Here is a 27178-nt window from a genome sequence, read left to right on the forward strand (position 1 = left end):
TCTGATTTTTTTTACTGTGAAAGTGGGAGAATAAAAAAGATTTGAAAATATCAGTATATTTTTCATAATGGGGAAAAATTGCATCGCCTCACGGAGTCCATTAGCATAAAACCTCATGTCCCCTTACCCACTAAGGGTCACATTTAACTTGAGCTTCACGAGAAATGGTGTGTACCGGTGGGTTTTGAACTGGATCTAATTGGTGACGTTCACAAGTGGCCCCTACCAGTTGAGGCCCTCACCCGCTGTCTAGAGAGAAATTTTGGAAAGAATAAATACTTGTGTACTCTTTGATGGGCCCCTGTTCCCTTTTTCAGAATAAATTTGACAACTTGAGTAGCGTTGGATGACAACCAAAAGTCAGTTTTTAATTGGGTTTTGAGTATAAACTTGATTGTGCGCTCAATAATCAAGTTTTGGTGTGTTTGGGTGACACACACACTAAAATCTGCTTAAAGACCTGAAGAGTGAAGAGTGCTCGGGTTCATATGGTTTTATTATATCATTTGAGATCTATATTATTTTAGTTTGAATATTTTCTTATTTTTGGTTATTGAAATGGATATTGGATATCAGTAATTGATTCATATCTTATTTTAATAGTTTAGTAAAATTAGCATTTGTTTTTTTAATTAATACTTATAAAAAATAGTAGTTTAGGTCTATTAGGATTATGATTCTTCTCCTACAAGTAACAAGTAGGAGAGAGATTTAGGATTGGAAAGAATTTGATGATTTGAACATTTGTTATTTTCTGAATTTTATGTAATTTTAATTGAACAAGTGCAATTTAGTCTTGTTATCATAAATCCAACCTCGGATTTATATCAGAGCACCACAGAAATTGTGAGTTTGGGTGTGTTATTTTGATCAATTTGATCCACAGATGCATTCAACGTGGTCCACCTACTAGAAAATGCGCTTTGAATCGAGTGGTTTTGACATAAAAACATGATTTTATTACTCGCGAAATTTCGATGCATCTTGGACCATTGAAATTCGAACTCCTTAAGAAACCTACTTATAAAATGTGATAGAACAATCTAAAACTTGTTTTTGACTAAAAGAATAATTTAGATCATATCTATAGGGATTGAAAATATGAGAAAACGGGTTGTTTCTACTATAGGGTACGGAACAGTCGAGGGTGGCCAACATTGTCCCCCCTCAAACGTTCCCTTTTTTGCAAACCCTACTTAAAACACATTGAGGGCCGAGCTAGTAATACTTAAACAGACATAAATTCATATAACAAACAATGTTCCTCAAGCAAAACTGAAGTTTCATAATCCATTTTAAAATCTTTGGTTATATTTCTTATGCTCTTATTTCATATAGGTGCATATATTTCTCGGGTATGACAATGAGATAAAGCAGGCCAAAGAGAAAACTAAACCAAGATTGAGATAAAGACAACTAAGTCAGAAATCTTAAACCAGCAGAGTCTACCTCCATCAGGAAAGTCCATCAATTATGGAGAGGGGTATTCATAAAAGAAGATCCTATCATTTGACATATGATACAGAGGATCTTATGTTGATCCTAGCCGTTCAACTGACATCAGGATGGCTAGGACCAGTCCACATCCAGGCCAGGATGTGGACTAATTGTAACGATTGATTGGACCGCTAAGATTTAATGTATGATGATGGGATCAGTATCAAGTACTCATTAGAAGGTAATAACTAAAGAAACCAGTAAAGAACCACAATTGAGACAGGGTCGAGTCGCACATGGACAGACTTGATTATACATGTGGAAATATGCCAACATGTGGGTTTTAGGTAAGGTTGGTTTGGATTTTCCCCCTCCAAAACTTGGTTCTTTGGTTTCCTTAAAGTTAACTGACTTGACATTTTATGCCCTACTTGGCTTGGAAGTAGGGATGGCAGTGGACAGGGGGAAAAGGGAGGCCGCCCCCACCTTGCCCCCCTTTAGAGCCGGGATGGAGGCGGGGATGAAGGTTAAAATCAAAACCCGTGTGGGAATAGAGGCGGCACTGAACTTATGCTTCCCCCCGCCGAGCCCATCCCCAATCCTCGTTAGTAAAATCAGTGTTGTGAGAGGCGTACGCCTCAGTACCTGAAGCGTACGCCTCAGAGGCGAGGCGCACGCTCAAGGTATTGAGGCGTTGCTGTGATGCGCCCCTCATCAACCTTCGACCAATTGTGACCACCGACCACCGGAGTTGCTGTGCTGCAGCTGCTACTCAGTCTTCTCCGACCATCGGACGACCGGCATATCCCTCACTTCCGTACCAGCTGGGCGGGTGGTCCTTCTCTTACTGCCTCCCCTCCCACCGCTTCACTTCCATTCCAGTTGTGAGAGGCGTACGCCTCAGTACCTGAGGTGTACGCCTCAGAGGCGAAGCGCAGGCTCAACGCCTCGCTTCGCCTCATCACATTTAACAACCTTGAGTAAAATAACTAAAATGCCTTTAGGGATGGCAGTGGACCGGGGAGAAACGAGGCTCCACCCTGCCTCATCCTGTTTGGACTGGGGATGGAAGACATGAAATGGGGATGGAGGGCGGAATTTTGAGACAGGGCGGGGGTGGAGACCTTGTCCCCCGCCCCCGGTCCACTGCCATCCCTACTTGGAAGCCTTCCAACTTGGCATTTTGGACCGAATTCTATTTTTCAATGCTGCTCCATAAAAAGTTGTTTGCCCGTCCCGTGAAGACTTTGAAGCCGAGATATTCAAAGGGAAGGGCCAAACTTTATTATTTTTGTGGATTTCAAGCCATACGGACATGATCTACATGGTTTGTTTAATCAAAAACTTGTTTTGGATCATTGGTCTGATCGTTTTGTGTTATTAGGGACTTAAACAGTTTAAATTCACAGTATATGATTTACTAGTATTTCCTACTAATGATAAAAAACTTAATTTCTTGATCTATAATCTTGCTTTCTTCTTCTCATTGCATTAGTAATCTATTATGTTGACCGACTCTTAAGATTTTTGTTATCTGTTGGGCCAACTAACATAGTGATTTATGCTAATATCTTTGAATTAGCTAAATGCTAAAACCTGACCTGAGTGTTTGCTTAGTAAATGCTTTACGCAGGAAAATGTTCTTGATTACTTAGGAACATAAAGTCTTCCCATGCATGGTTGCTAAATTTTTAAACGGACCGGATCCGACGGTGCCATCTTTGGATCTGATCAAATGGACATGTAGAAAGCCAGTAAAAGAACACAGCCATTTTGAGTGACCTAGACCCCTTGATCTCTGGTTGTCTCGCACTCACAACTAGAAAATTGATATATATACACACTGGTTGACACAATTGGGTCCAGTTTGCAAATCCGAATCTGGAACCATTAGGCCGGTCCACTCTATCTCCCCGGGTTTACCACTGTGAAATGCACGCGGCCAGACCTAAATTATGCAGATCTTGTAAGTTGGAAGAAAATTTCCCCCTTCTCATATCAGTTATCAACTTATCATTATTACTATTGGAAAAATTAGCATACGCCCTTGCTAGGAGCAACACATATCTGCCCAGTATTGTTCATCCTTATCTTCCAAGTTTTTAACATGAGCTCGTATTTTGCTTTTAAATGCATGATAAGATAACTAGAATGATGGTGGGGGCCCCACCAAACTCTTCTGATATCTCGTAAATACACAAACAAGAGTAAATGATGATTAACAGTGCCAAACAAGAAGAAAATTGCTTAGTTCTTTGCCAAATTCCTCAAGCCTATTGATAAAAATAAGACTTGAAATTTTTGAGGGATGGCTGCTAATAATGTCATAGATTTTCACCAGCATTTTTTTCTTTTTTTTTAATTATTTGAGAAGCGACCACTGCTAATAATGTCATAGATTTTCACCGGATCCCCAGAAGAGGTGCCATGTTGATCTTAGCTCTGTTTTGATATATATATATATATATATATATATATATATATATATATATATATATATATATATATATATATATATATATATATATAGAGAGAGAGAGAGAGAGAGAGAGAGGAATATGTTGACCAACCAAATATATTTGCTGGTATGAATCAAGATTTTCATAGTTCTTTTTGTAAATCTAACCCTGGAGATGCATTCAGCTTGGTTTATTTGCTAGGAATTGACTGTTGGATCATTGTAATCCAATCAAGAAATGCAATTTTTTATGCTTAAATATTTATGAAAATTCTAAGCCATTAATTTTTAATCCTTAAAATATCTTTCTTATACATGGTAATTGTATGATCCAAGAGTCTTTTTCTATAAAACCAAGCGTCTAGATCACATGTGAAATTTTTTTAAAAAATAAAAAAACTTATAAAAGTTTTAGTTCACACCAGTAAACATATTTGGTTGATTATATATATATATATATATATATATATATATATATATATATATATATATATATAATCACTAAAATATGAGCATTTCCAACATTTTTTTTTGCAAATCCAACCATGTGGCATGGTGAATTTGTTAGGAATCGACCATTGGATTGTGTATTTTTGATGAAAGAATGTGATTTTTGAATGCTTGAGTATTTATGAAGAATATTTATGAAGATTATGGATCGTTGATTTTAAAGCTTTAAAAAATCTCATTTATGCATCAAAATCAGAGAGTTCTTATAAAACCAAACATGCAGATTCAAGAGAAAAGAACAAAAAATCGTGGTTCACATTAGTATTTGGTGGAATCATGTGAGAAGCTGGATTGAGTAGGTGGGACTTGATTCCTTGTGCACTTTGTCTCTATTAATGGTAAAGGAGGTGATGAGAAAGTTTTGATTTCATTGTTTGCATTTCATATTTTAGAAGTAGCCCAAACAACAGATTAATCAAATCTATAAAATTTTGTGCTTATTATACCTTTTTTTTTTGTCTGACCGAATGTGCCAAGCTGTTATTGTGGGACCAATACTTTTAAGTGACTTGTAAATATCACCAAATTGACAGGACGTCATCTAGTTTGAAACTTGCAGGTGCCTGTGGGGATCCAGGGATCGCTTAAGTGCCTCGAGTATGTGATCTAGCCCATCACATTACAGCATTGCATGAGTCCCACATGATATTTTTTGGGCATTTCTAATGATATCAAGTGTTATTCTTATTTTGGCATTTATAATTTTTGGGGTTTTAGCCTCAATTAGTGAAGGACCAAAGAAGCTCTCCAGTTATGAGTCGTCGTGCTCATATTTCTCCTTGCACCATGAACTTAATTAATGGATTTGGACTGGATCGGATATTCAACCGAATCCAAAATTATTTAGTTGGATTCGGTAAGATAACGGCACATCAGATCCGGCTGGTTTGGCCTTCGTAATAAGCTCTTACCCCCTCCAAATAAATAAAAAAATGGGTCGGATCAGTCAAACCCTGCACGAATACCACTGCCATTTGTAGCGCAAGAACAGTGCCAAAATGTAGACACGTATACAGACACGTGTCAGCATTGGTGACGCGTGTCTTCTGAATGATCACGCTGCATGCAAAATGCTAGCAAAAGAGGTTCTTCGGCGACATCCAGAGAGAGACAGAGAGAGAGATGATGAACGCGGTGGGCCTGGTGCTGGTGGTGTGCTCGCTGGCGGCGGCTGGGGTGTGGTCTCCCCCTCCGCCGGAGCGGCGAGCGCCACCACTGGAAGGCCGGGACGTGATGGTGAAAGAAGGCCACCGTGTGATTGTGGTTGAGTACGAGAGGGAAGGGCTCCGCCCGACGCAGCCCCCTTCGCTAGCCCTCCACGATGACGATTCCAAGGGTACGTGCCATGTCCTCCTTCCTTCTTCTTCTTATTCTACGTCCTCTTGTTAACAATGAATTTTGAATGAGGGAATGTACAATTTTTGTCTTTTTAATTATTTCCACCTTAAGAAAGGCATCATAATACCTGTGTGCTCTCATCATCTGTCTTTTTCGGAATAAACACGTTTTTAAACGGAATTTAATGCGTGCATTTATTTTTGTTTTCTCGTTTTACAAATATTGATATGTGGTTCTTGAAGAAATAGTTGATTGGTGCATCATCTTGCGCTTTTTATTGGTTCTTCACGTTAAGAAGGACCACACTAAATATATGCGTAATATAGTTTGAAGTGGTCTGAATTTTCTTTTAGTAGAGTAGCTTCTGCTTGGGGGTCAGAATAATGGAAGTTCTATAACATGGAAACTGATGGAAACTATCAAATTTATATGAAGGCATCGTTCTCTGTTTAGTGGATACACTTTAGATTTTTCTAAACTTTTATCAGGTTATTTTAGAGCAAATGAATTGTTTTAAAAAGAACCAAAAATAGAGCTAATGAAGTATGCAAAAAAAAAGGAGGGTATCACCTTTTTCTGTTTATAATTGTAGAAAGAAGTGCTTCAGTTGAACGAGCTATAGAACAATCGAAGACCATCGGCGACCTGATAAGCGCTGGCCGGCAGAAGGCAGAAGGTTTCAAGGAAGAAGTAAAAGAAAAGTTTAAAGAAGCGGTCTCTGTTCTTCCCAACCTTGGTCAGGGTGTGTCCATTGTTGGAGAAGCAGAGCCTGAACACGGCTCAAAGATTTGCGATGCCTACGGTGTCTGCAAGGAGAAGATCTCTGGCATGTTTGGGGCTGCAAAAGAGGCGGCCACAGGCGTCCGTGATAAGCTTTTTTGCAAGGCAGCCGATATGGAAGCATCGACGAAAGAGACCGTAAGGAAGGCTGTGCATGCCGGCGAAAACCTTGCCGAGAAAGCTAAAGTTACCGGTAAGAAGGTGGCTGATGATGTGAAGGAGAAAGCAGGAGAACGGGCCGAGAAGGTTATGGACAAAGCGAAGAAGGGGAAGGACCGTGTAGCCGATGCCGTCGCGAGTGTTGGTAAGAAAATTGGTCACGGTGTATCAGAAACAGCGAACGAGACGGCCCGAGAAGCGAAGGAGAAGGCTCAGGATGCTTATGGCCGTGCATCGGAGAAGGTTCAAGAGGCGAAGCGGAAGGCTCAGGATGCCTACAGCCATTCTGGGGAGAAGGTTGAAGAGGAGAAGGAGAAGGCTCGGGAGGCTTACGCCGAAGCCGGGGAGAAAGTTCAAAAAGCCATGGAACGTGCAAAGGGTGTAATAGACGATGGAAGAAGAAACCTTACCGAGATAATTCAGAGAGGCAAGGATGTTATATATGATGCTGGAATGTATGTCATTGGGCCGGAGACGTTGGGCTCGTTGTTGTCATTGCTGCATTCGCTAGCATTTTCGGTGGTTTATGGAACGTGCTTCTGGGTAACCTTCGTATCGAGTCATGTTCTCGCAAGGGCTTTGCCTAGGCAACAGTTTGGGGTGGTGCAGAGCAAGATTTACCCCGTATACTTCCGAACTATGACTTACGGGATCGGAATCTGTTTCCTCGCACAATTCTTTACTCGTTGGTGGGTGTCGAAGAGCGGAGCCGATAAAATTCAAGCATATAATTTGCTGGTCTCGCTTGGATTTGTACTAGTTAATTTGTTGTACTTGGAACCACGCGCAACCAAGGTGAGCTCTAAACAGTTCAGCTTTAACATGCAATTAGATCATCAGAGTGATCATTTTTGCTGGTCTTTTGCAGGTAATGTATGAAAGATTGAAGATGGAAAAGGAAGAGGGAAGAGGGAGAGACATATCAGACATGGATCAGGCCGAGCCGACCGCCACCACCACCGTCGCTACTTCCAGTTCAGACGGCGCCACCGTGACTGCCACCACCACCACGACACGCAGGGTGGATTTAGAGCAAGATCAGGCCGCGAAGTCAAGGCTGGTGAAGATGAACAGGAGGCTGAAGAATCTGAACAGCTATTCGTCCCTCCTCAACATGATGACCCTCATGGGCCTCACCTGGCATCTTGTGTACCTCTCCCAAAAGCAACAGTTGAGCTGCTAACAGGAGGAACATAACTGACCTGCTAACAGATCAGATGATATATATAGCGTCGTCTGTGTATGATGATGATGATGATCGATGTAGGCTTGGATGTTAGTGTTCTCCCTTTTCATGAGTCTCTATTTTGTCAAGCTCTGCTTCTCTGGTTGCAAAGAGGTGGTTGGTGTTCGGACTTTGGTACTTCCTTGGTTTACTTAGTGTTTTATTAGTCTTCTCAGTGGGGTGCTTTCTCATTTCTCGACTCACCTACTCTATTCTTCTTCCTTTTTTATCATAACACATGCAGTTCGATGGCGGCACTTTTATGGGTCTTAAGGTTTTGCGATTTATTGATTTAATTATATAATGTTGTGGGTGTGATTGTGTCTTGGGTCAGCTAGCTACCTGGAGTGTTGTTTCGTAAATCTGGTTTCAGACGTGTTTTAGCATGGTCTAGTTATTATATAAACGCGTTTTTTTGTGGGAAAATATACTTAGCTTTGAATATTTGAGATCTTTTGTAGTTTGATTTTTAAGCTTTCCGGGAATCGAATAACTTAATAGTCAGATTTTAATATACCCATGCACGTATATCACATTCGTGTGGTTCATATTTTCAAGAGAAAAAAAAATAAATTTTTTAGTTCATTTGTTACTTGAGTTGCACCATTCTCATAAATCTCCTGCACAAATCTTGGATTGAATATTTTCATCACTTTTTTGAGCCACTAAAGAAGAAGAAGAATAGTAACACCTAACCGAGTTTAGGTTATGGCGTTTAAAGTTATATAATTGGTGGAAAATCTGGGCATTCCAGTTAGTGTACTGTGGGACGTTCCTTCTTGAAAAATAATGGTGGATCCATAAACAATGTGGGCATGATTCAGTTCAAACTCAAGAGTTAGGACTGACCTAATTGCACCATTAGTAACGCAGATGCTCAATCAATGTTGTTGTTTCTTAATAAATGACAAAATGAACCATGTATTGGTTGCGGGGAAGGCACATCATTGATAAGGATGCCCGTACCAAGTCCCGGTTTGGCATGGAAGGGAGGAGGTTCGATTAAGAATCCAGATGGGACTAATATGGTCCGATTAATATGATGATCAGGTATGGTTTATGAAATTTCATACCAAACCTAGGTTTGACCTGAATTTAAATTAAAGTTTTGGAATTTTTCAATGTCAAAATTGCAACAAATATTATTTTATTAAGTATGAACCAGGTCTACTTAATCTAATCCTAATCGCACCCATTGTTTTTCTCATAACAGGTCTGGTTCAACCCGGGTTAACATACATTTGGTGCCAACACCTTAGGCTCTGCTTGGAAGCCAAGAGTTGGGTTCCACTCGTCATCCCCCATTTTCATAGCCCTCTTAAATATTAAGATACAAGTTGTTTTGATCAGATCTGACCTTATAGTTTGGACTCAGCATGATCGAAACGGCCCTTGGATTTTATTCCTTTAATGAAATTTTTTATTTTTTAAATCACAATTTTGTGTTTTGTCAATCATTGATTTTTTGAATGGCCGAAAAAACCTGCACGCAACTCAGACTTTGACGATTTAAAGGTTGATTTCCACTAAATGAATGATGTAGATTACATCTATTGGGTCCCATTTGATCAAAACAATTTGCATTTAATGGAAATCTGAAAGATGGGTATAAGGATAACATAGACGCGACGCAAACTTCTTCTTTTTTACATAGAAAGCTGGGGTTAGGCAGACCCCTATATTGCTCCTGCCAGACAAGTGGAGGCCCCATCGGTGATGTGATCCGATCCGAACTTTAAGATTAGAGCGTGGAACTCTCTCTCTCTCTCTCTCTCTCTCTCTCTCTCTCTCTCTCTCTCTCTCTCATGATTGGCTTCGTCCAATGTTACCACCGAGGTGGTATCATACGGGTCCTGTGTCAAGTTGAAAGCTAAGAATCGAATCCCTGTGCCACATGGGGGTGGCTGTTGTTAGGATAGGGGTCTGCTAACCTCAGCTTGTTTTTCAAAAAAAGAAAACTTCATCAATAATTACTCAGCCAGTGTAATGCATACTTTGCTTAATTTAAAAAAATAGTTCTATTCTCAAATTAGGTAACATTATTTCACACTTAATTATTTTTTGGAAAAAACTTGAAGATAAATATTAATATGAAAACACATTTGGAACTTCTTTAACACAGACCCATAATCTTATATATATACATGATTATAGATTTTGGACTTTCTTTGCTTGAAACTTAGCTTCCTTATATATATAAAGAGAGATGATAAGGGTTATCCTCACCACCGTCAGAGAAGGTCATCTCTTTTGACTAGCAAGCAGCAGGAGGTGGTGGGTTCATGTATTTCTCGAGAAGACAAACAGCTTAACATGATAGCAAATATAAATATGAAAGCATATTTGATTTAGCACGAACTCATTATTATATATATAATTATAGTTATAGTGATAGATTTTGGATCTTTTTTTGCTTGAATTTATTCAATTTAGATGTTGTTGGTTATCAACACATTCTTTTCTGTTTTTACCAACTCATACTTTTTTGAAATCATTGATAACGTTATTTAATTATTCTTCCAGTTCAGTATCAGATAATTCATTTTGGTGGCCTTTTGAACTTCACTTTACCGTCGAACTCCTTCTTTTAATGATGCCATAAGTGTTCTTGTAGTAAGAATCAACGATGTGCCATGTAACACATCTTCTTGCCGAACTTCAACCTATCCGACCTTGTATGGACTTTGCAAACTGAATAAGCCAGCTTTTCTTTCATAGACCACCCTGATAAGTTCGCATATGTTGAAAAATCATTGATAGTTCATATTATCGTCGCTCACATCTAAAATATTTGTTTATTCAATGTGTTGTATGTGTTAATAGTTTCATCATATAACTTTTGCAAATCTTTGATTAACATCTGCATGTAAGCATTTATTTTATTTTCAGGTGCCTTTGGTAGAGGAATGAGTAGGTAAAGTTGTATGAAATGATCTTTTATACACTTCCATGAAAGCAGATTATATAACAATAATAGTACGGGTCACATGTTGTATGACATTCTTATATTTCTAAATGGATTAATAATATCATTGCTTGCCAAGTCGAGACGAACATTGTGAGGTTCATGCAAACATATCTATTTTAAAGCATGTCAAATTATCATTAAGATGCTAGTAAGAACTTCACAATGTCATTATGACTAAAATATGCCTATTAAATGACATCCACAACACATAAACGAATAAGTCTACACAACAATCCTTAATAAATAGTAGTCAATCATGTGAAGTTAATTGATTTTTGTGTTATAACACGTCAGCATCATTTGTCAAAGTTAAGTTTTATGAAATTTAAGGGTTTTTCAGCACCCTTTTTAAAGTTTTAGCATATGCTTGTGTTTTCCATAGATAAAGCTAATACTTTTAAATTCACTACACATGTTTGTAGGGAATATGCTCTCTTATTGGATGCTTTCTCTTCATAATTGGGCAAAATGTTCAGGGTTGGCTAGTCATCATGCTTAATTGATCTGCTCCCATGTTTCAAGGGGTTTGAGCTAGGATTCTGGCACTCTATTTCATTCTTTTTTCTTTTCAATTTTGTTTAATGGTCTGACTATTTCTCATACCACCCAAATATTTTGATAAGGATTAGATGTCAACAGAATCTTCTACATGGGCACCATGATTTGTTGGCCGAGACAAGTTAAAGTTTCTCATGTGAATTCTTCAAGTGACTTAAAAATTGTTGAATCAAATTTTCAGCATTCAATTCTAAAATGTTTCCCAAGTAATAGTCATCAACAAACAAAAGAGGAAAGGTGGAAAATGTCATTTTTAGTGAAATAAAATGGCTTCTTTTCTTCGTTCCTTTATTTTTCATATATCTATTTGTGTACCCGCATTCACAAGAAGGAATCGATAAAATAACATGTTTTTAATATCGCCATTTTACCAGCTCAATTTGATCATCTTTAAACAATCATTTTTAGTGTATGATAGATTTTTCAGTCTCGAACCACACCAATATCAACCAAAATCTTTAAGAAAACATGAAATTTAGGATGAAACAAGCAAATGTCCAAAACATGAAGAGGAAAAAAGCACCGAGAACCATACCAAGTGACCGGTCTTCAGGATTGAGAGAAAAGTTCATTCACCAAGTAAAGATCATACAGACAAAAAGAGGGACGGTTGTTTGTCAGTGTCACCTGAACAAGGATAGGAGGTGGTGACTGGTGGTGTCACCAAGAGAAATTGCAGAGAGAGAGATATAGAGAGGATATCCTTCAACGACGGTCAGGCGGTTTCACCCTGTGCAGGGATTGAAGGTGGTGACCGGTGGTGTCACCTAGAGAAACCACAAAAAGAGAGAGGATTGATCCTCGGTCCGACGGTGGTCAGGTGGTGTCACCCAAGCAAGGAGGAGGAAGGAGGCGATCTAGCAATAGAGAGAGATAATTCAAATTAGGGCACGATATCATGCCCTAATTATAAACCCTATAACGGCGACACCTAAATGTCATTGTTATAAAGTAAAACCTATAATGGTCGTCATTATTTCTCTATAATGGCAACATTTCATGGCTGTTAAATATAACCGTAAAAGTGGTTTAATGGCAATATTTAATGGCCGCATATATCATCGTTAATGACACATCGATAGCGGTGATATACAAGGTCGTTGTTATAGAGTAAAACCTTATGACGGTGATGTCGTAATGTCATTGTTATTGATCAATAATGGCGACATTTAATGGCTGTTAAATATTACCGTCAAAAATATTTTAATGATAATATTTAACGATGACATTTATTAATCGTCGTTAGAAACATATTCAACGGTAATATATAAAGTCGACATTATAGATATATCTACGACGGCGAGCGATATATAAAGTCATTGTTATTGCGACAATTCAACTCCAGCAATAGTGGTGACTTTTTGTATTGCCTTTAATGAGTTGTCGCTATTGACCCCATCCTTGTATTAATTAGTCGATGATTGGCTGTCTTCATGAATAAATCAGTGTAGAACTACAATTGTCGCTTGTGATCATGTGTCTCACCACATTTGGCTACACTGGCCCCATTGGGCCATTTGGGAGGAAGGAGGGATCCAGTACTCAGCCAAGGTAATCAGCCCCAATGACAGGAATTGAGATCAGGTGCAATGTGATTGCACCTTATCTCAATTGCACACTTTAAGTGTGCTGCGCCACCTTATTACCCACCATCTTCTGTTGGGCGAGCAGCAGCACACTAATAGTGTGCAAACACATTGCACCCGATCTTTCCTTCAATGACAGAAGGTGAGGGGGCATTGCAGGGTGAGGTCAGATCAGGTGATAGGCCAAAACACAAAACTTTCATGTTTTAAAATCACCACCGTCGGTGGGCTTCATCTTTGCATGATGATGACGTCATCACCTTGTGGTGGGCCCCATTGCTTGCGCAGTGAATGGCGGTGGTAAAGGCCATTGGACGGTGGTGATTTCAAAACAGAAAAAAAGAAAATTTGTGAACCATCCAGTGATTGGACCAAGTACCTTAGCATCGTAGCGGTTGGATCTTGTTTTACTTTGGAGATAGCGATTTATAGATCAAACAACCAACAAAAAAACCTATACAAGCTAAAGTTCTAGCTGACAATTAAGTGGTGCAGACAGCTGTTAATAGAAGTTCACAGTCCATGCTTTCGAGTGCATGACAAGAATGCTGTATAACAAGGTACATTTTTCCATAAATAAAAAAATTCATGGTTATATTGGCTTGCCTCTGCATACTAGAATAATAATAATATAACCATCACTAAAAAATGAAGACTGCACTGCTGAAATCTCAAGGTGCTAAGCAAAATGACCACAATGATGTATTCAAGCCAAATGAGATCCAAGCGTCCATCACAACAAATAGTTTTAAACCAAATTAAGATACAAAAGGCAACATCTAACAAACATTTGTGTAGGCTGATCTGATGACAATGAAGGCTTAGGCTGTGAGGGACTCCTCCTTGTGGGTTTCGATGGTCACATCAGACATCTAGTACGCAATGCAAGTGAGCACAAATCCCTGCCGTCTGATTGGTCGACAATGCCATTGCATGAAAAGCACGACCCAGCATGGCACGAGTAGGGAAGGGCGATGCCTTGCTCCTTGTCAAGAACGTAGACATCGTCCTGGCAATACTAGGGTGACCTTGTAAGTGGCTATTGTTGAACATATTGATCAGGTCCAACCCATTGAGTGAATCGGTTTAACATTAAAAGCTTGGTGGGCACGGTAGTGAAGGGCAATTAATGTCATAAGAGACGTGAACATGGATTGTCCACATTCACTGTACTTCCTCTCTCTCCTCCACTATATAAACGGGTGGTTGGCTGACTGCACTAGATGATGAGTAACCATAGCCATACACTAACAGCTTTAGCCTGGCCCACATTCGGTTCATCGAGTTTAGGGTCTTGCTCACCGTCGACCTTAGGCATGTGCTCATCGTGGGTGTCGATCGGTTAAGGAGAACGCCAAGCACTCGCACAGACACTCTATGGTGTCTTCAGGTACACTTTTTGTGTATGATTCTGCAGAAAATGCCAACATTGGGTTATAAGCTCATGACCACGCATTCCGTTGTGCGTGAGTTCATGCGGGCTTACTGGCAATTGTTGCAACTGTCGTCGTGGGGCGAGGTAAGTCGCAGGTTGACAGTGCCTGTTGCTGTGGGGCGATGGGCCATGGGGCGACAGCATTTCTCGGCTAACCCGATCCAATTTTGCTGATTGTTTATCGCCTAGATGGCATAAGGAAGCCGGTGGTCGCCCGCAATTTCATCGATGCCACTGGATGCAGTTAGCCGACAGTAGGTCACCGGTTGAAGGTCGACAGCCCGTCACCATGGGGCGATGTGGCTCATTGGTTACCGGCCGACCATCATCGACATCAAACAAAAAATAAAAAAATAAAAAATAAAAAAAAATAGTGGATCGAGGGTTTCACCTGCATCGTCGGGTTGCAGGGTGGTCGATCATTACCGAGGTCGCCGTGAATCATTACGGGGGGGGGGGGGTTGCCGATTGTCGGCGACATGCGGCAACAAGGGTTTTTTAAACCCTTTTTTCTCCATTCTCTATTTCATCTGTCATTGGGCAGTGGGGCCTTTTCATCGTCGACGCCATGGGTGCATCGCTGGGAAGAGGCAGCCTTCGGTGGCTATTTCACTGGTGTTGTGGTCCGTCCGGCATCACGTGACATCCAGGGCGGCAAGCCCCTTTTCATGTTCCCCTCTACCGTCGGGCACGATGGGGGTCTGTTGTCGCCGAACAGACTGAGGGTTGGTGGGGGTCTTCGACGCCGGCAACTTTTCGGTGAGCCACCGGTGCCGGTGACTGCTGACGGCGGCAGTGACCCTCAGGCGACGTGGATCGCTGCTTACGACATCCAACGCCATCTTGCCCCTTTTCTTTGCTCCTTCAGCCATTGGGCTACCAGTGGAGTCATCATCGCCAGAGTTGCGGGTTGATACGGGTCGCCAACATATGGTGCCTGCAATAGCACATCGTCATGGGGCGACGTGGGTCGCTGCTGATTGAAAGGTGATATTCAGTTTCTAAGAAACCGAACTCATTCAGTTTCTCAGAAACCAAACGACGTTATTTGTTGCTGGGTGACCCGAGTCAGACCGGATATTCTGACTCGGTGGAGACCCGATCCGGCCCTTTTTGGGTGGATCGGGTCTCACCGGATCCACCTAGATCTGGTCCAAAGTTTTGTCCCAGGACCAGACCCGAACCCATAAGGCATCCGGGTCTGGGTCTTATCCTATGGACCCGAAGCCATAAGTCATCCAGGTCTGATCCTATGGACCTGAACCCATTTAGTAGCGGGTCTAGGTCAGAACCAGCATTTTGGATCGAGCTTAAGATCTTATCCCCTAGAGTGACCCGGATCCATTTGGGGTTTGGGTCGGTGATCGGATATGACCCAGTTGGATCAGAGCCGGACTTATTTAGTTTTGGGTCTAGTCTGATCCCGTTGAACCGAGTTAAGATCCAAAATAATTTGGACTGGGTTATGATCTGGACCCATCAGGTGTTCGGGTCTGGATCTAATCCAAATTACTCGGATCCTATTTGGATTGGGTCAAATTCGGATCTTATTCAGATCTGGTCAAATATGGATTCTATTTGGATCATAACCGAGCCCATAATGGTTTCGAGTTTGGGTCTGATCCAGAAATACTAGGTCCATTTCAGACCGGGTGAGAACCGGGTCCATTTCAGACTTGGTCCAACCTAGGTCCAGTTCAAACCGGGTTAGACCCGGGTCTATTTCAGACCGGATCAGACCCAGATACTGTTTGAACTAGGTCGGACCCATGCTTCTGCAGGATCCAGACACTATTTGGCCTGAACCGGATCGGAAATCGATACGGTCCTTTTCAGGATCAATTCGGAGTCATTTTTGACCAATTACTTCTAGTTTTTCATCGGTTATGAGATGTTAAAACCCTGTTTTCATAAATATATGAAGATAAAGGGATTTTGGCATACGATTATAGGGCTTTATGAATTTTTGTTCATATTTGGTATTGGTTCATAAGGTTCAGAACCGGTTTGGACCCTTGGATGACCGGCTCAAGGCCGTTTTAGACCGATTCAGAGTATTTTCAAACTGGTTCCTGCTTGTGGACCCTGAGATTTACCCATATTAGCTTGCTTTTGTTATTTTTCGTGTTTTATAAAGTGTTTATTGTATGGAAAGCATGATTTATGCATATTAATTTATATGTTATACGTTTGTCAAGTTATGTATGATGTTTTAAACATGAATTATGACTAAATTCATGAAAATTAGTTTATGCATATTAGTTGAAGCATGAACTTGTATTTTGTCATGAATATATATGCATTTACATGTGTGCATGGGCATGCTCCATAATACGAATATGCTTTCGATAAAATATCTTGATTGACCAATTCATGTAATCACCAAAGTGATCTGAGTTGTGTTGATTAAGGATTCTTTTGACCGTATTAAGATTCGTTATTATGTTTGTATGTAAATTTATGAAACATTGATTCTACCCAAGGTAGGTCGTTGTGTTCCAAATTTATACAGGATGTAATAATAGATGTGTATTTCAGCCTATGAAGCATATTTGTACTCAAAGGTACAATGATGAATTGTCTCTGATTACATGATCTGCTAATTTCACCAACTGAAGTCAATTCCTTGAGAATTGAAGAGATAGAGTAACTATGAGTATTGTCGTTTCCACCAAAGTGGAACGATAATGGCTCAACTATGCTTGGCTCAGAAAAGGTGAATAATAAGGGGTCGCATATCTACCTTTTCAATATAAATCTCGTATAGAGCGATTTATCTTCCACTCGTACGGAGAATAGAACAGTCATTCTGAAGGTTGTCTATGAGAAGTGAAAGCGCTTAAAAGGATGTTCATGAGAAGTGGGAGTATTCGAATATCTTAGCATGTTGCTTTTACAATCGTGAGTGATTAAGAATATTTGAGGTGTCATCTCTCACTATAGGACAGTGAAAGAATTTCTGAAATCCATTGGGACATAAATTATTGATTTTATACGAGATTTATCTCAGGTCATTTGGATAAGAAACTTCATTATGGATCTTGATATAGTGGACTTTATTGAAAGACCACTAAAGATCTTTTGTGATAATGAAGCAGTCATGTCCTTTTCAAATAATAGCAAGAGCTCAACATCGTGTCGACACATAAAGTTAAAATATTTTATTGTTAAAGAAAGGAATGAGAATCATCTGGTATGTGTTAATACAATTGGAACGAAGAAAATGACTCGGATCCCTTTACTAAAGGGCTAGCACCGGGATTGTATTCCCAATATGTAAAGGGGATGAGTCTTTTTTATTCCTTTTGATGTATGATAATACATTATGTGATCATATTTGTGTATATAAATTTGATTCTCTATAACTTTATATATTATTGATTTTGTATAAAGAATCTCTCATATGGATTAGAGAGAATAACAAAATAACAATATTAAATGACCAATAGAATATGTTAGAGACTAACTTATTCATAAAGGTATTTTCAACATGCTAAAGCACTAAAGGTGAATTGTAGTGTAGAACATGAAAATATGACATTTAATAAAGGAGTGTTCATCTTCATGACTCATATGATTCATTCTTATGATAAAGAGTAGCATGTGAACCCACAAAAAGAATTAAATCGAGATAATAGTTTAAACCTCGATTTAGTGCACTTTTAATGTCAATGGATCAAGTGAGAGAATGTTGGACATATGGATTCGGTCCAACCCATTGAATGACCTAGTTTGACATTAAAAGCTCAGTGGGCATGATAGTGGAGGTACCACCTCTCCCTCCTCAACTATATAGAGGGGTGGCTGGCTGCAATTGATGATGAGTAACCATTGCCATACAATAACATCATTAGCTTAGCCCACATTTGGTTCATTGGGTTCAGGGTCCTGCTCACCATCGACCTTAGGCCTAAGCTCATCGTGGGCGTCGACCGACTGAGGAGAACACCGAGCACCCACACGAACACTCTATAGCATTTTTAGGTACACTTTTTGTGTACGATTATGCATGAAACGCCAACATTCATGATTGTGACCCGGCCGCACCCGGCCTTGAGCCAACAATTTGGCTCAGGCTCGAGAGTAACCGGAGGGCAGCCGTGGGCTGCCAGCGCACCAAGAATGTGCTGCTGATCATGCTGCTAGACACTGTGGCTGATGTCATGGTTATGTCGGTCTGCTGCTACAACAACAATGTCTATGGAGAGTGTAGAGAAATAATGGGGTGGGGTGGGGTGGGGTGGAAAGGAACCCACCCTATCAGCCACATGAAGTGCTTCAAGCAGGGATCCAGGGAGCGGTTAAGTGCCATAGTCAATCACGTAACAGCATTTTATGTGGGGCCTGCACTCTGAAACTGTGGGCCCCATGCAACGTGCATGTGATTGGCTATCGCACTTAGATGTCACTTAAACCGCTCCTTTGATCTCAATTCGACGTGCTTCTGCCGGTTTCTTATCTCCTTATCAAACGAGTGATTCTCACATTTTTTTTTTTTTTAGTAATGATAGGGTGCTCCCGAAGCACCTACTCCCACCCTTCATGATCAATTATTAAAGTTCTCAATAGATCCAAAACAATAATAGCATTATGTCTAGTTCATGATGGGATTTACATCACCCACAGCAGTTTGCCCCAATTCCATTAAAATCCATCTGGTATACAGGCATTACAAAACCATGATGCAGAGAACAAATCAGGCTGCTTAAAACGAGTTGGCTACACATACCAATCTTGGGACGGCAATCAACTGGGCAAGTCACTTGTTATGAGGGAACAAAAATGAAATCTCAAAATACAACAAAACAAAAAAATGGTATGATACAACAAAGAAATTATTATATTACATAATGTAACAACAGCTTGATCGATGACTGGATACCATTTTACAAGATACGCAGCTGATTGGACCAGCTCTTGGATCCGTCAATGTTTTCCCCACCCAAACAGTGCGAAGAAAGGAGCCTCTTGGCTCTTCATTGACATTGCAGAAGAACAACAATAACGGTATATATATGGTGCAGATTATCTTCCTTTTTGCTGCTTTTCTAATGCAGCAGCTTCTTTCAACATATCAGAAGCATCATTGTGCATGTCAAGCTTTGTGAGAGCTGCAGCTTGCATGTAAAATGCTGTTGGCCATTCCGGGTGAACACATTGTGCCTGCATTGCATCTCGGAGAGCCTCGTCAGGTTGATCACACAGCAAATGCGACAAGCTGCATCTAGCATAAACAGTTGGAGACACCATCGTTCCCAAGTTTATAAACTGCAATTTAGAAACACATGCCTTGACCAGTTAATCTCTAAAAGAATTTTATGGAGTCTAATGTGCTCATAAATGGATATCCAGCAAGTGCGTGTGCATTATTCAAATAGGTGGGTGCACGTATAGTTGGACCAAATGAATCAAGTTGAGCAACATGGATGCAATCTAGCTTTTGCATGAGTTTTGTGCAACAGATATTCCTGAGAAAACCTAATACACATCTTTAGGTTTTATAGGGGAAGACCTTACAGTTCTAAAATTCAAATATAATTACGAAATGAAAAAAATAAAGCATTATAGAAAATTATCAACCAAGAACAACTGAATATAAAGTGGAAAGAACAGGGGAAAAGAAAGCAAAACAAAAGGTTCAGTTTCTCAACAAATACTAGTTGAAGAAAACTGAAAAAAACCATGCACAAATAGGATTATGTAAAGGTTTTGAAATCAAGGCAATATTCATTACCTAAGTTAAAACACTGAGCAAGTAAATAAAGGGGTTTACTCTAGAGCCTCAAACGTCCTTGAGACTATCATTGAAGTGAAGTAAATAATGAACTTCGACAAGTTTCGCAACAGAATTTGCTGATTCAACTATGAAAAAGATATCAATTTGACCATCTCGACCTGGTTAAGAATCCCAGCCTTTATAGTCGAGCGCCACAGTTTTCAAGGCAGGCTTACTAACACTACAATGGATGCACAATATACAACAAAACCAAAACCTACTTGAGAATAACAGTCAATAGCGGCTTTGAAATTTTTTTCACGGAAAGCAACATCACCACGTTTTCTAGCTTCAAGTATATCTCTCATCTGCTGAGTCCACTCCTGGAATGACAGCTGCATGGAAAATATTCCATGTAAGCAAAATGAACAGACTATTGCAGCTTTGGCTTCCCATTTCAAGTTTAAACCAATCCACCCTTTACCTCATTGGTCCCCTCATCGTCCTTGTAGTGCATTGTGACAAGTATTTGGTGCATTGCTGTAAGATCCATTCTTGAGCATGCCTCACCTAATGGAGAAAGAGAAAGTTGTGGAGCAGAAGAGGGTTCCTCATGTTTTGTAATACCCAAAAGGACATAAGAGGGTACCTGTTCTCATCAGCAAATGGAAGCTTCAATTATACATCGATTCAATCATAAGAAAAGCAAACATTTTCAATGATCCATCTCTACATGATCAGCACACCGGTAAATTGATCAAGTAATGCAAGCACAAGCATCTCATTCTTCTAACAAGAAAATATTAACACGCTGTCATACAGTATATTCTTTATGGGAATTAACTGAATTAGAAGCCAGATTTTGACAATCATGCATAGGTTCTATGGTACTTCATAAACAAGAAACACATAAGAAAAATTCCATACGAGTCACCTTTATGTACGAAATATCTCAAGAAAGAGATGATAATAACAGAAAAATGAGGATTTAGGGGGAAAGAAGATGCAAACATATCTTCTATTTGTTAAAATGTATCTAATATATATATATATATATATATATGCTGTATATTACATCAATACCCGATAGGGGTATTTTTGTAATTTCATATAGTTGTTTTAGAAAACAACTATTTTTCCTTTTTGTCTAAATGTAATTTTTATTTTTGTTTTTTTCAATTCTTTTTTATTCTTTTTTGAGGACCTAAAGGGGATCCAACATAGAGTCGTTGGGAGCCCCCAACGGTCACATTTTGTGACCGTTGGGGGCTCCCAACGACTCTATGGGAGCCCCCTTTTGATTCTCCTTTTGAGGTCCTTTGGCCCTCCTTTTTCCTCCTCTTCCTCTTGTATAAATAGGGGTGAACCCCTTGTGTATTCTTATCCTTGAGAGCTTTTCTCTCTTCTCAATAAGAGGCTTTTTATATTGTTGCCTTCTTAAAGGCTTGTGCTTGTATTGTCCCTTTGTGGACTTGTGATATTGTCTCTTTTATTCATTATTGTAAGTGCTTGTATGCACTCTTTATATTTTCGCAATATCTCATTACATGGTATCAAAGCCACTCGATTCTTGAAGGAAAGGTGTGGTTCGTGTATCTCATATTTTGTGAACATCTTCTCACTTCTTGGCAACATCATTGAGACAAAGATTGACCTATCTTTCAAGCTCAATAGAAAGAATTATATGATGTAGGCATCGGCTATGGAGAATAATCTCAAAGGAAAGAAGCTTTGGGGTTTTGTCATGGGGACCGTTCCGGAACCGAAGCTTATGCTCACGAAGATGGAAGAAGGTCAAGAAAAGGCTCTTGAGGGAGATGCTCGCCTCAAGGCCATTGAAAGTCATCAAAAGGAAGTGGAAGATTGGGAAAGCAATCACGCAAAAATCCTTGCGTGGTTTATGAACAATGTGGAACTTAAGGTATGTGCTAATATAGCTAAATTTCGTAGAGCCAATGAGGCTTGGTCCTTTATGAGGGGTATGTATACCCAAAAGGATCTTACAAGAGCATACTTCTTGCAAGAAAAGATTAGAACCACCAAGCAAGGTGATTCTAGCATTCAAGACTACTATAGTGCCCTAAACTCACCATGGGATGAATTGGCTCTCTTGGAGCCAAAATGGGTTTCTATGGAAGATATTGATTTAAGGCAAAAACAAATGGAACAATAGCGATTGTTTCAATTTATTTTGGGGCTACGTCCCGAATTTGAGCAAGTGAGATCTTCACTTCTCCATAGATCTATTTTTCCTCCTATTGAGGACGCTATTGCCGAAATCACTCAAGAGGAGACAAGGCTTGGCATGAGTAAGCATGTTGATGAAGTCCTTGCCGTATCCAAACCGGGTAACAATGTTAGAACCTATAAGCCTCCTCATTTTGGGAAACAAGAGAACTACAATGGAGGAAGAAAAATGATTGTTTGTCATTATTGCAATGAGCCGGGACACATTAGACCCGTTTGTCCAAAGCTTATTGGAACCTTCAAGCCTAAAGTGGTCTCTCTTGAAGAAACCACCACCAAAGAAAATGAAGGCAAGAACAATGACATTAAAGAAACTCTTGGACAAATATATATATGGCTCTCCAACAAATGCTAAAAGTTTCTTCCTCCACATCGGGTGCGGCTATTGCTTCAACATCATCATCCGGTATGTATTCTTGGATCCTTGATTCCGGAGCTTCTTTTTATATGACCCCTCATGAAAATGCACTTAGTGATGTTTGCACCAATTCAAAGGACTCTTGTGTCTCTACTGCCGATGAAACTTTTTTGAAAATTTCAAGTATTGGTTCTTTTAAAGATTCACAAAATTTTTGTGTTCCAAAAGTAAGAGTTGTTCCCAAACTAAATTTAAACCTTTTTTCGGTTTCTCAAATTGCCGACCATGGATGTGAAATATCTTTCTTATCTAATGGTTGCTTTGTGCAGGATCTCCGGTCCGGGAAGCGGATTGGGCAAGGCCATAGAAATGGAGATCTCTATTATATGGACCATCTTGATCTCCCTACAAACTTTTTTTGTTCTTATGTCCAAGAAAAAAATATGGAAACTTGGCATAAAAGACTTGGTCATCCAAGTTATTCCAAAATGTACCTCTTTTCTTTTGGAAACAAATTTTGTAAGGAAAAAGAAATTAATTGCAAAGATTGCATTTTTGGAAAAATGAAGTCTATTCCATTTCCAACTATAACTTTTCTCTCATCAAGGCCTTTTGAATTGGTGCATTCGGATGTTTGGGGGCCTTCTCCGGTTATGTCTAAAGGGGGCTATTCATATTATGTTACGTTTATTGATGACTTTACTCGGTATGTTTGGATTTATTTCCTTACTCATAAGTCGGAAGTATTTACTTTCTTTAAAGATTTTCATAAAAAGGTTCAAAATCAATTTCAAAGTAACATATCTATTTTAAGATCCGATTCCGGTGGCGAATACTTATCTCACGAATTCCAAAACTATTTAACCCAAAATGGCATTTGCCATCAAAAGTCATGTCCTAGGACTCCTCAACAAAATGGCCTAGCGGAAAGGAAACATAGGCACATTATAGAAACCGCTAGAACATTACTTGTGTCTAGGAATATTCCAAAGAAGTTTTGGGCCGAAGCCGTTCTAACCTCAACCTACCTAATCAATAGAATGCCCTCTTCTAAGTTAAAAAATGCTTCTCCCTATGAAAAACTCTTTAAGTTTTCACCCGATTTTAATCGTCTTCGTATTTTTGGTTGCAAATGTTTTGTCCTACTACATAAAAGGGATAAGTTATCTCCAAAAGCAATTGAATGTGTATTTTTCGGATATGGTGAAAATCAAAAAGGGTATAGATGTTATGATTTTAAGAATGATAAACTATATGTTTCAAAAGATGTAACATTTCTAGAAGAAGAAAACGGTTTTGATAAAATAGAAGAAACAAATGAAATTGATTATATATTCTTATATGATCTTATTGATGACATACAAGAAGATTTTCTTGAAAACATAGACGATACTCGTGAGGTATCCCCTCTTGACATAACACTCTCAAATAATAGTGATTCAAATATAAATGTTCATGATAGTGATACCAATATAAATGTTTACTCAAGAAGAAATCAAGAAAAACCTATTAGTGCCCTCGAAAAATACTCTAAAAATTCTGAATCCACTGAGGAACCACAAGTTAGGCATTCTTCTAGAATATCAATACCCCCAAATAGGTTTGTATCCTATGATTCCTTAACTCCCAATTATCGGGCATGTTTGATAACTCTACACTCTTATTTTGAACTGGCCCACTATAATCAAGTCAAATCTATACCTCATTGGGTTGAAGCAATGCAAGTTGAACTAAATGCTTTAAAAAAGGCCAATACTTGGGAAATAGTTAATCTACCCTCACACAAAAAACCTATTGGTTGTCGCTGGGTCTTCAAAGTTAAAACTAAAAGCGATGGCTCTTTAGAACGATATAAAGCTAGATTAGTTGCTAAGGGATACTCCCAAGAATATGGCATTGATTACGAAGAAACATTCGCTCACGTAGCTCGAATGACTAGTGTCAGAACCTTAATAGATGTCGCATCAACCAAAAAATGGCTTATTTATCAACTTGACGTAAAAAATACTTTTTTAAATAGAAGTTTAAGTGAAGAAGTTTATATGGATCCGCCACCCGGAATAAATATCAAGCAAGGTCAAACACTTCGGCTTTTGAAGGCATTGTATGGTCTTAAACAAGCCCCTAAGGCTTGGTATGATCGTTTCAGTGATATCATGATAAAGTTAGGATTTCATTCTTGTTATACTGACACTGCTCTTTTTGTTAAACATGCAGGTTCTAGTATCGTAATTTTGTTACTTTATGTTGATGATATGATTATCACTGGGAATGATCAAAATAGTATTATCAATGTTAAAAATATGTTAAAAGATAATTTTGATATGTCTGACTTAGGTTTTCTCAGATATTTTCTTGGAATTGAGGTTGCATATTCTCCTAGAGGATATATTTTGTCACAGATGAAGCTTGTTGCAGATATATGTTCTAAGTCTGGGATCTCTGATGATAAGAAAGTAGAGACTTCCGAGGTTATTAATGCCAAATTGCGGTTAGAAGATGGGGTTCTTCTGGAGGATCCCATACCTTACAGACAACTCATTGGGTCCCTTACCTATTTAACCATCACCAGACCAGATATCACTCATGCGGTTCACTCAGTTAGTCAATTTCAACATGCTCCTACAACTGTGCATATGAGTGTTGTTCTCCGAATCATCCGCTACATTCGGAATACCATCAATAAAGGGTTATTTCTATCCTCCTCTTCTTCCTTGAATCTTCTTGCTTATACTGATGCGGATTGGGGAGGTAATCCCAATGATCGAGTCTCAACTACTGGTTTTTGTGTCTTTTTAGGGGACTCTTTGATTGCCTGGCGATGCAAGAAGCAGCAGAAAGTTTCACTGTCATCCATTGAAGCTGAGTATCGGGCTATGGCAACCACGACAATGGAACTTGTATGGCTTCGCAGTTTGCTTAAAGACATGGGTGTTGATATTACCGAAGCCTCAAAGTTATGTTGCGACAACAAGAGTGCCATCTATATTGCGAGCAATCATACTTTTCATGAACGTACAAAACATATCGAAATGGATTGCCACTATGTTCGTGATGAATTCTTACGAGGAACTATTGCTCTGCCATATGTCACTTCAGAATATCAGTTGGCGGACTTCTTCACTAAAGCTCTTCCGGCTCTTCGCTTCATATTTCTTCTTGGCAAACTTTCCGTCATTCCCCCGTAAAGTTTGAAGGGAGGTGTTAAAATGTATCTAATATATATATATATATATATATATATATATATATATATATATATATATATATATATATATATGATGTATATTACATCAATACTCGATAGGGGTATTTTTGTAATTTCACATAGTTGTTTTAGAAAACAACTATTTTTCCTTTTTTCTAAATGTAATTTTTATTTTTGTTTTTCTAAATTTTTTTTATTCTTTTTTGAGGACCTAAAGGGGCTCCAACATAGAGTCGTGACCGTTGGGGGCTCCAACGACTCTATGGGAGCCCCCTTTTGGCTCTCCTTTTGAGGTCCTTTGGCCCTCCTTTTTCCTCCTCTTCCTCTTGTATAAATAGGGGTGAACCCCTTGTGTATTCTTATCCTTGAGAGCTTTTCTCTCTTCTCAATAAGAGGCTTTTTATATTGTTGCCTTCTTAAAGGCTTGTGCTTGTATTGTCCCTTTGTGGACTTGTGATATTGTCTCTTTTATTCATTATTGTAAGTGCTTGTATGCACTCTTTATATTTCCACAATATCTCATTACACTATTTTCTGTTCTTATAGGGTTTCAGGACCGTATAGGATAATCTCCTGACACTGATGCAAAAATGCCATAATATAAAAAACTCAAATGCAATGATATTTTCGACAATGGGTACATAATGGCATTCTTTTGTTTTGGAAGATCCTGGTTAGTGTAAACTTTGAGCATAACAAGTTTACCATGCTCTAGAGCAAGATAACCCCGTATATAACTAAAATTTGTTAAGCTGCTGCAGTGTTCTGCCAGTTGTCCAGGGTACATTTGAAATTTAAAAAAAAGGAAAGAATAGATGATTTTGGAGATAAGAACTTAATATTATTACAGGTAACAACAAGCAGATATCATGATTTATTATTAACCTCAGTTGTGTCAAAATGTGTGTGTTCATGTCTGCACACAGATACATTTGAAAGTTACCAAGCTCACCAATTTACTAAATTTCAAAACATCATGACCTTGCCTCACCTTTTACAGTAAAATGAAGGGATTTTGGTGAAATGGAATGCAGCAAATACTTTTCAGAAAAAGAAAGAAAAAAAATCCTAGTTCTAGAAAAGCAAAGTCCATAGGAATGAAACTGTACCTAGTATAAAGTCAAAAGAATGCTCTTACCATCTAATATGGTTAAAGATGTCAAGATATTGTCAAAACCTTCCTACTTTGATGCCA

General features: G+C 39.1%; 1 protein-coding gene across 1 annotated transcript in view; it reads right to left on the minus strand.

Moving 5' to 3' along the window:
• Positions 1-19022: 19022 nt before the first annotated feature.
• Positions 19023-27178, minus strand: part of LOC149848252 (serine/threonine-protein kinase BSK1-like) — a 61600-nt gene continuing 53444 nt past the window's right edge. The window contains exons 7-9 of the mRNA XM_089986414.1: positions 20655-20819; positions 20452-20565; positions 19023-19722 (exon numbers count right to left, since the gene is read on the minus strand). Of these exons, the coding sequence (XP_089842540.1) occupies positions 19480-19722; positions 20452-20565; positions 20655-20819 (522 nt within the window). The 3' untranslated portion in view covers positions 19023-19479. The remainder of the gene's footprint in view (positions 19723-20451; positions 20566-20654; positions 20820-27178) is intronic.

Source organism: Nuphar pumila, chromosome 1 (genome assembly GCF_984573655.1).
Source record: "Nuphar pumila chromosome 1, dmNupPumi1.hap1.1, whole genome shotgun sequence".
Taxonomy (NCBI): Eukaryota; Viridiplantae; Streptophyta; class Magnoliopsida; order Nymphaeales; family Nymphaeaceae; genus Nuphar; species Nuphar pumila.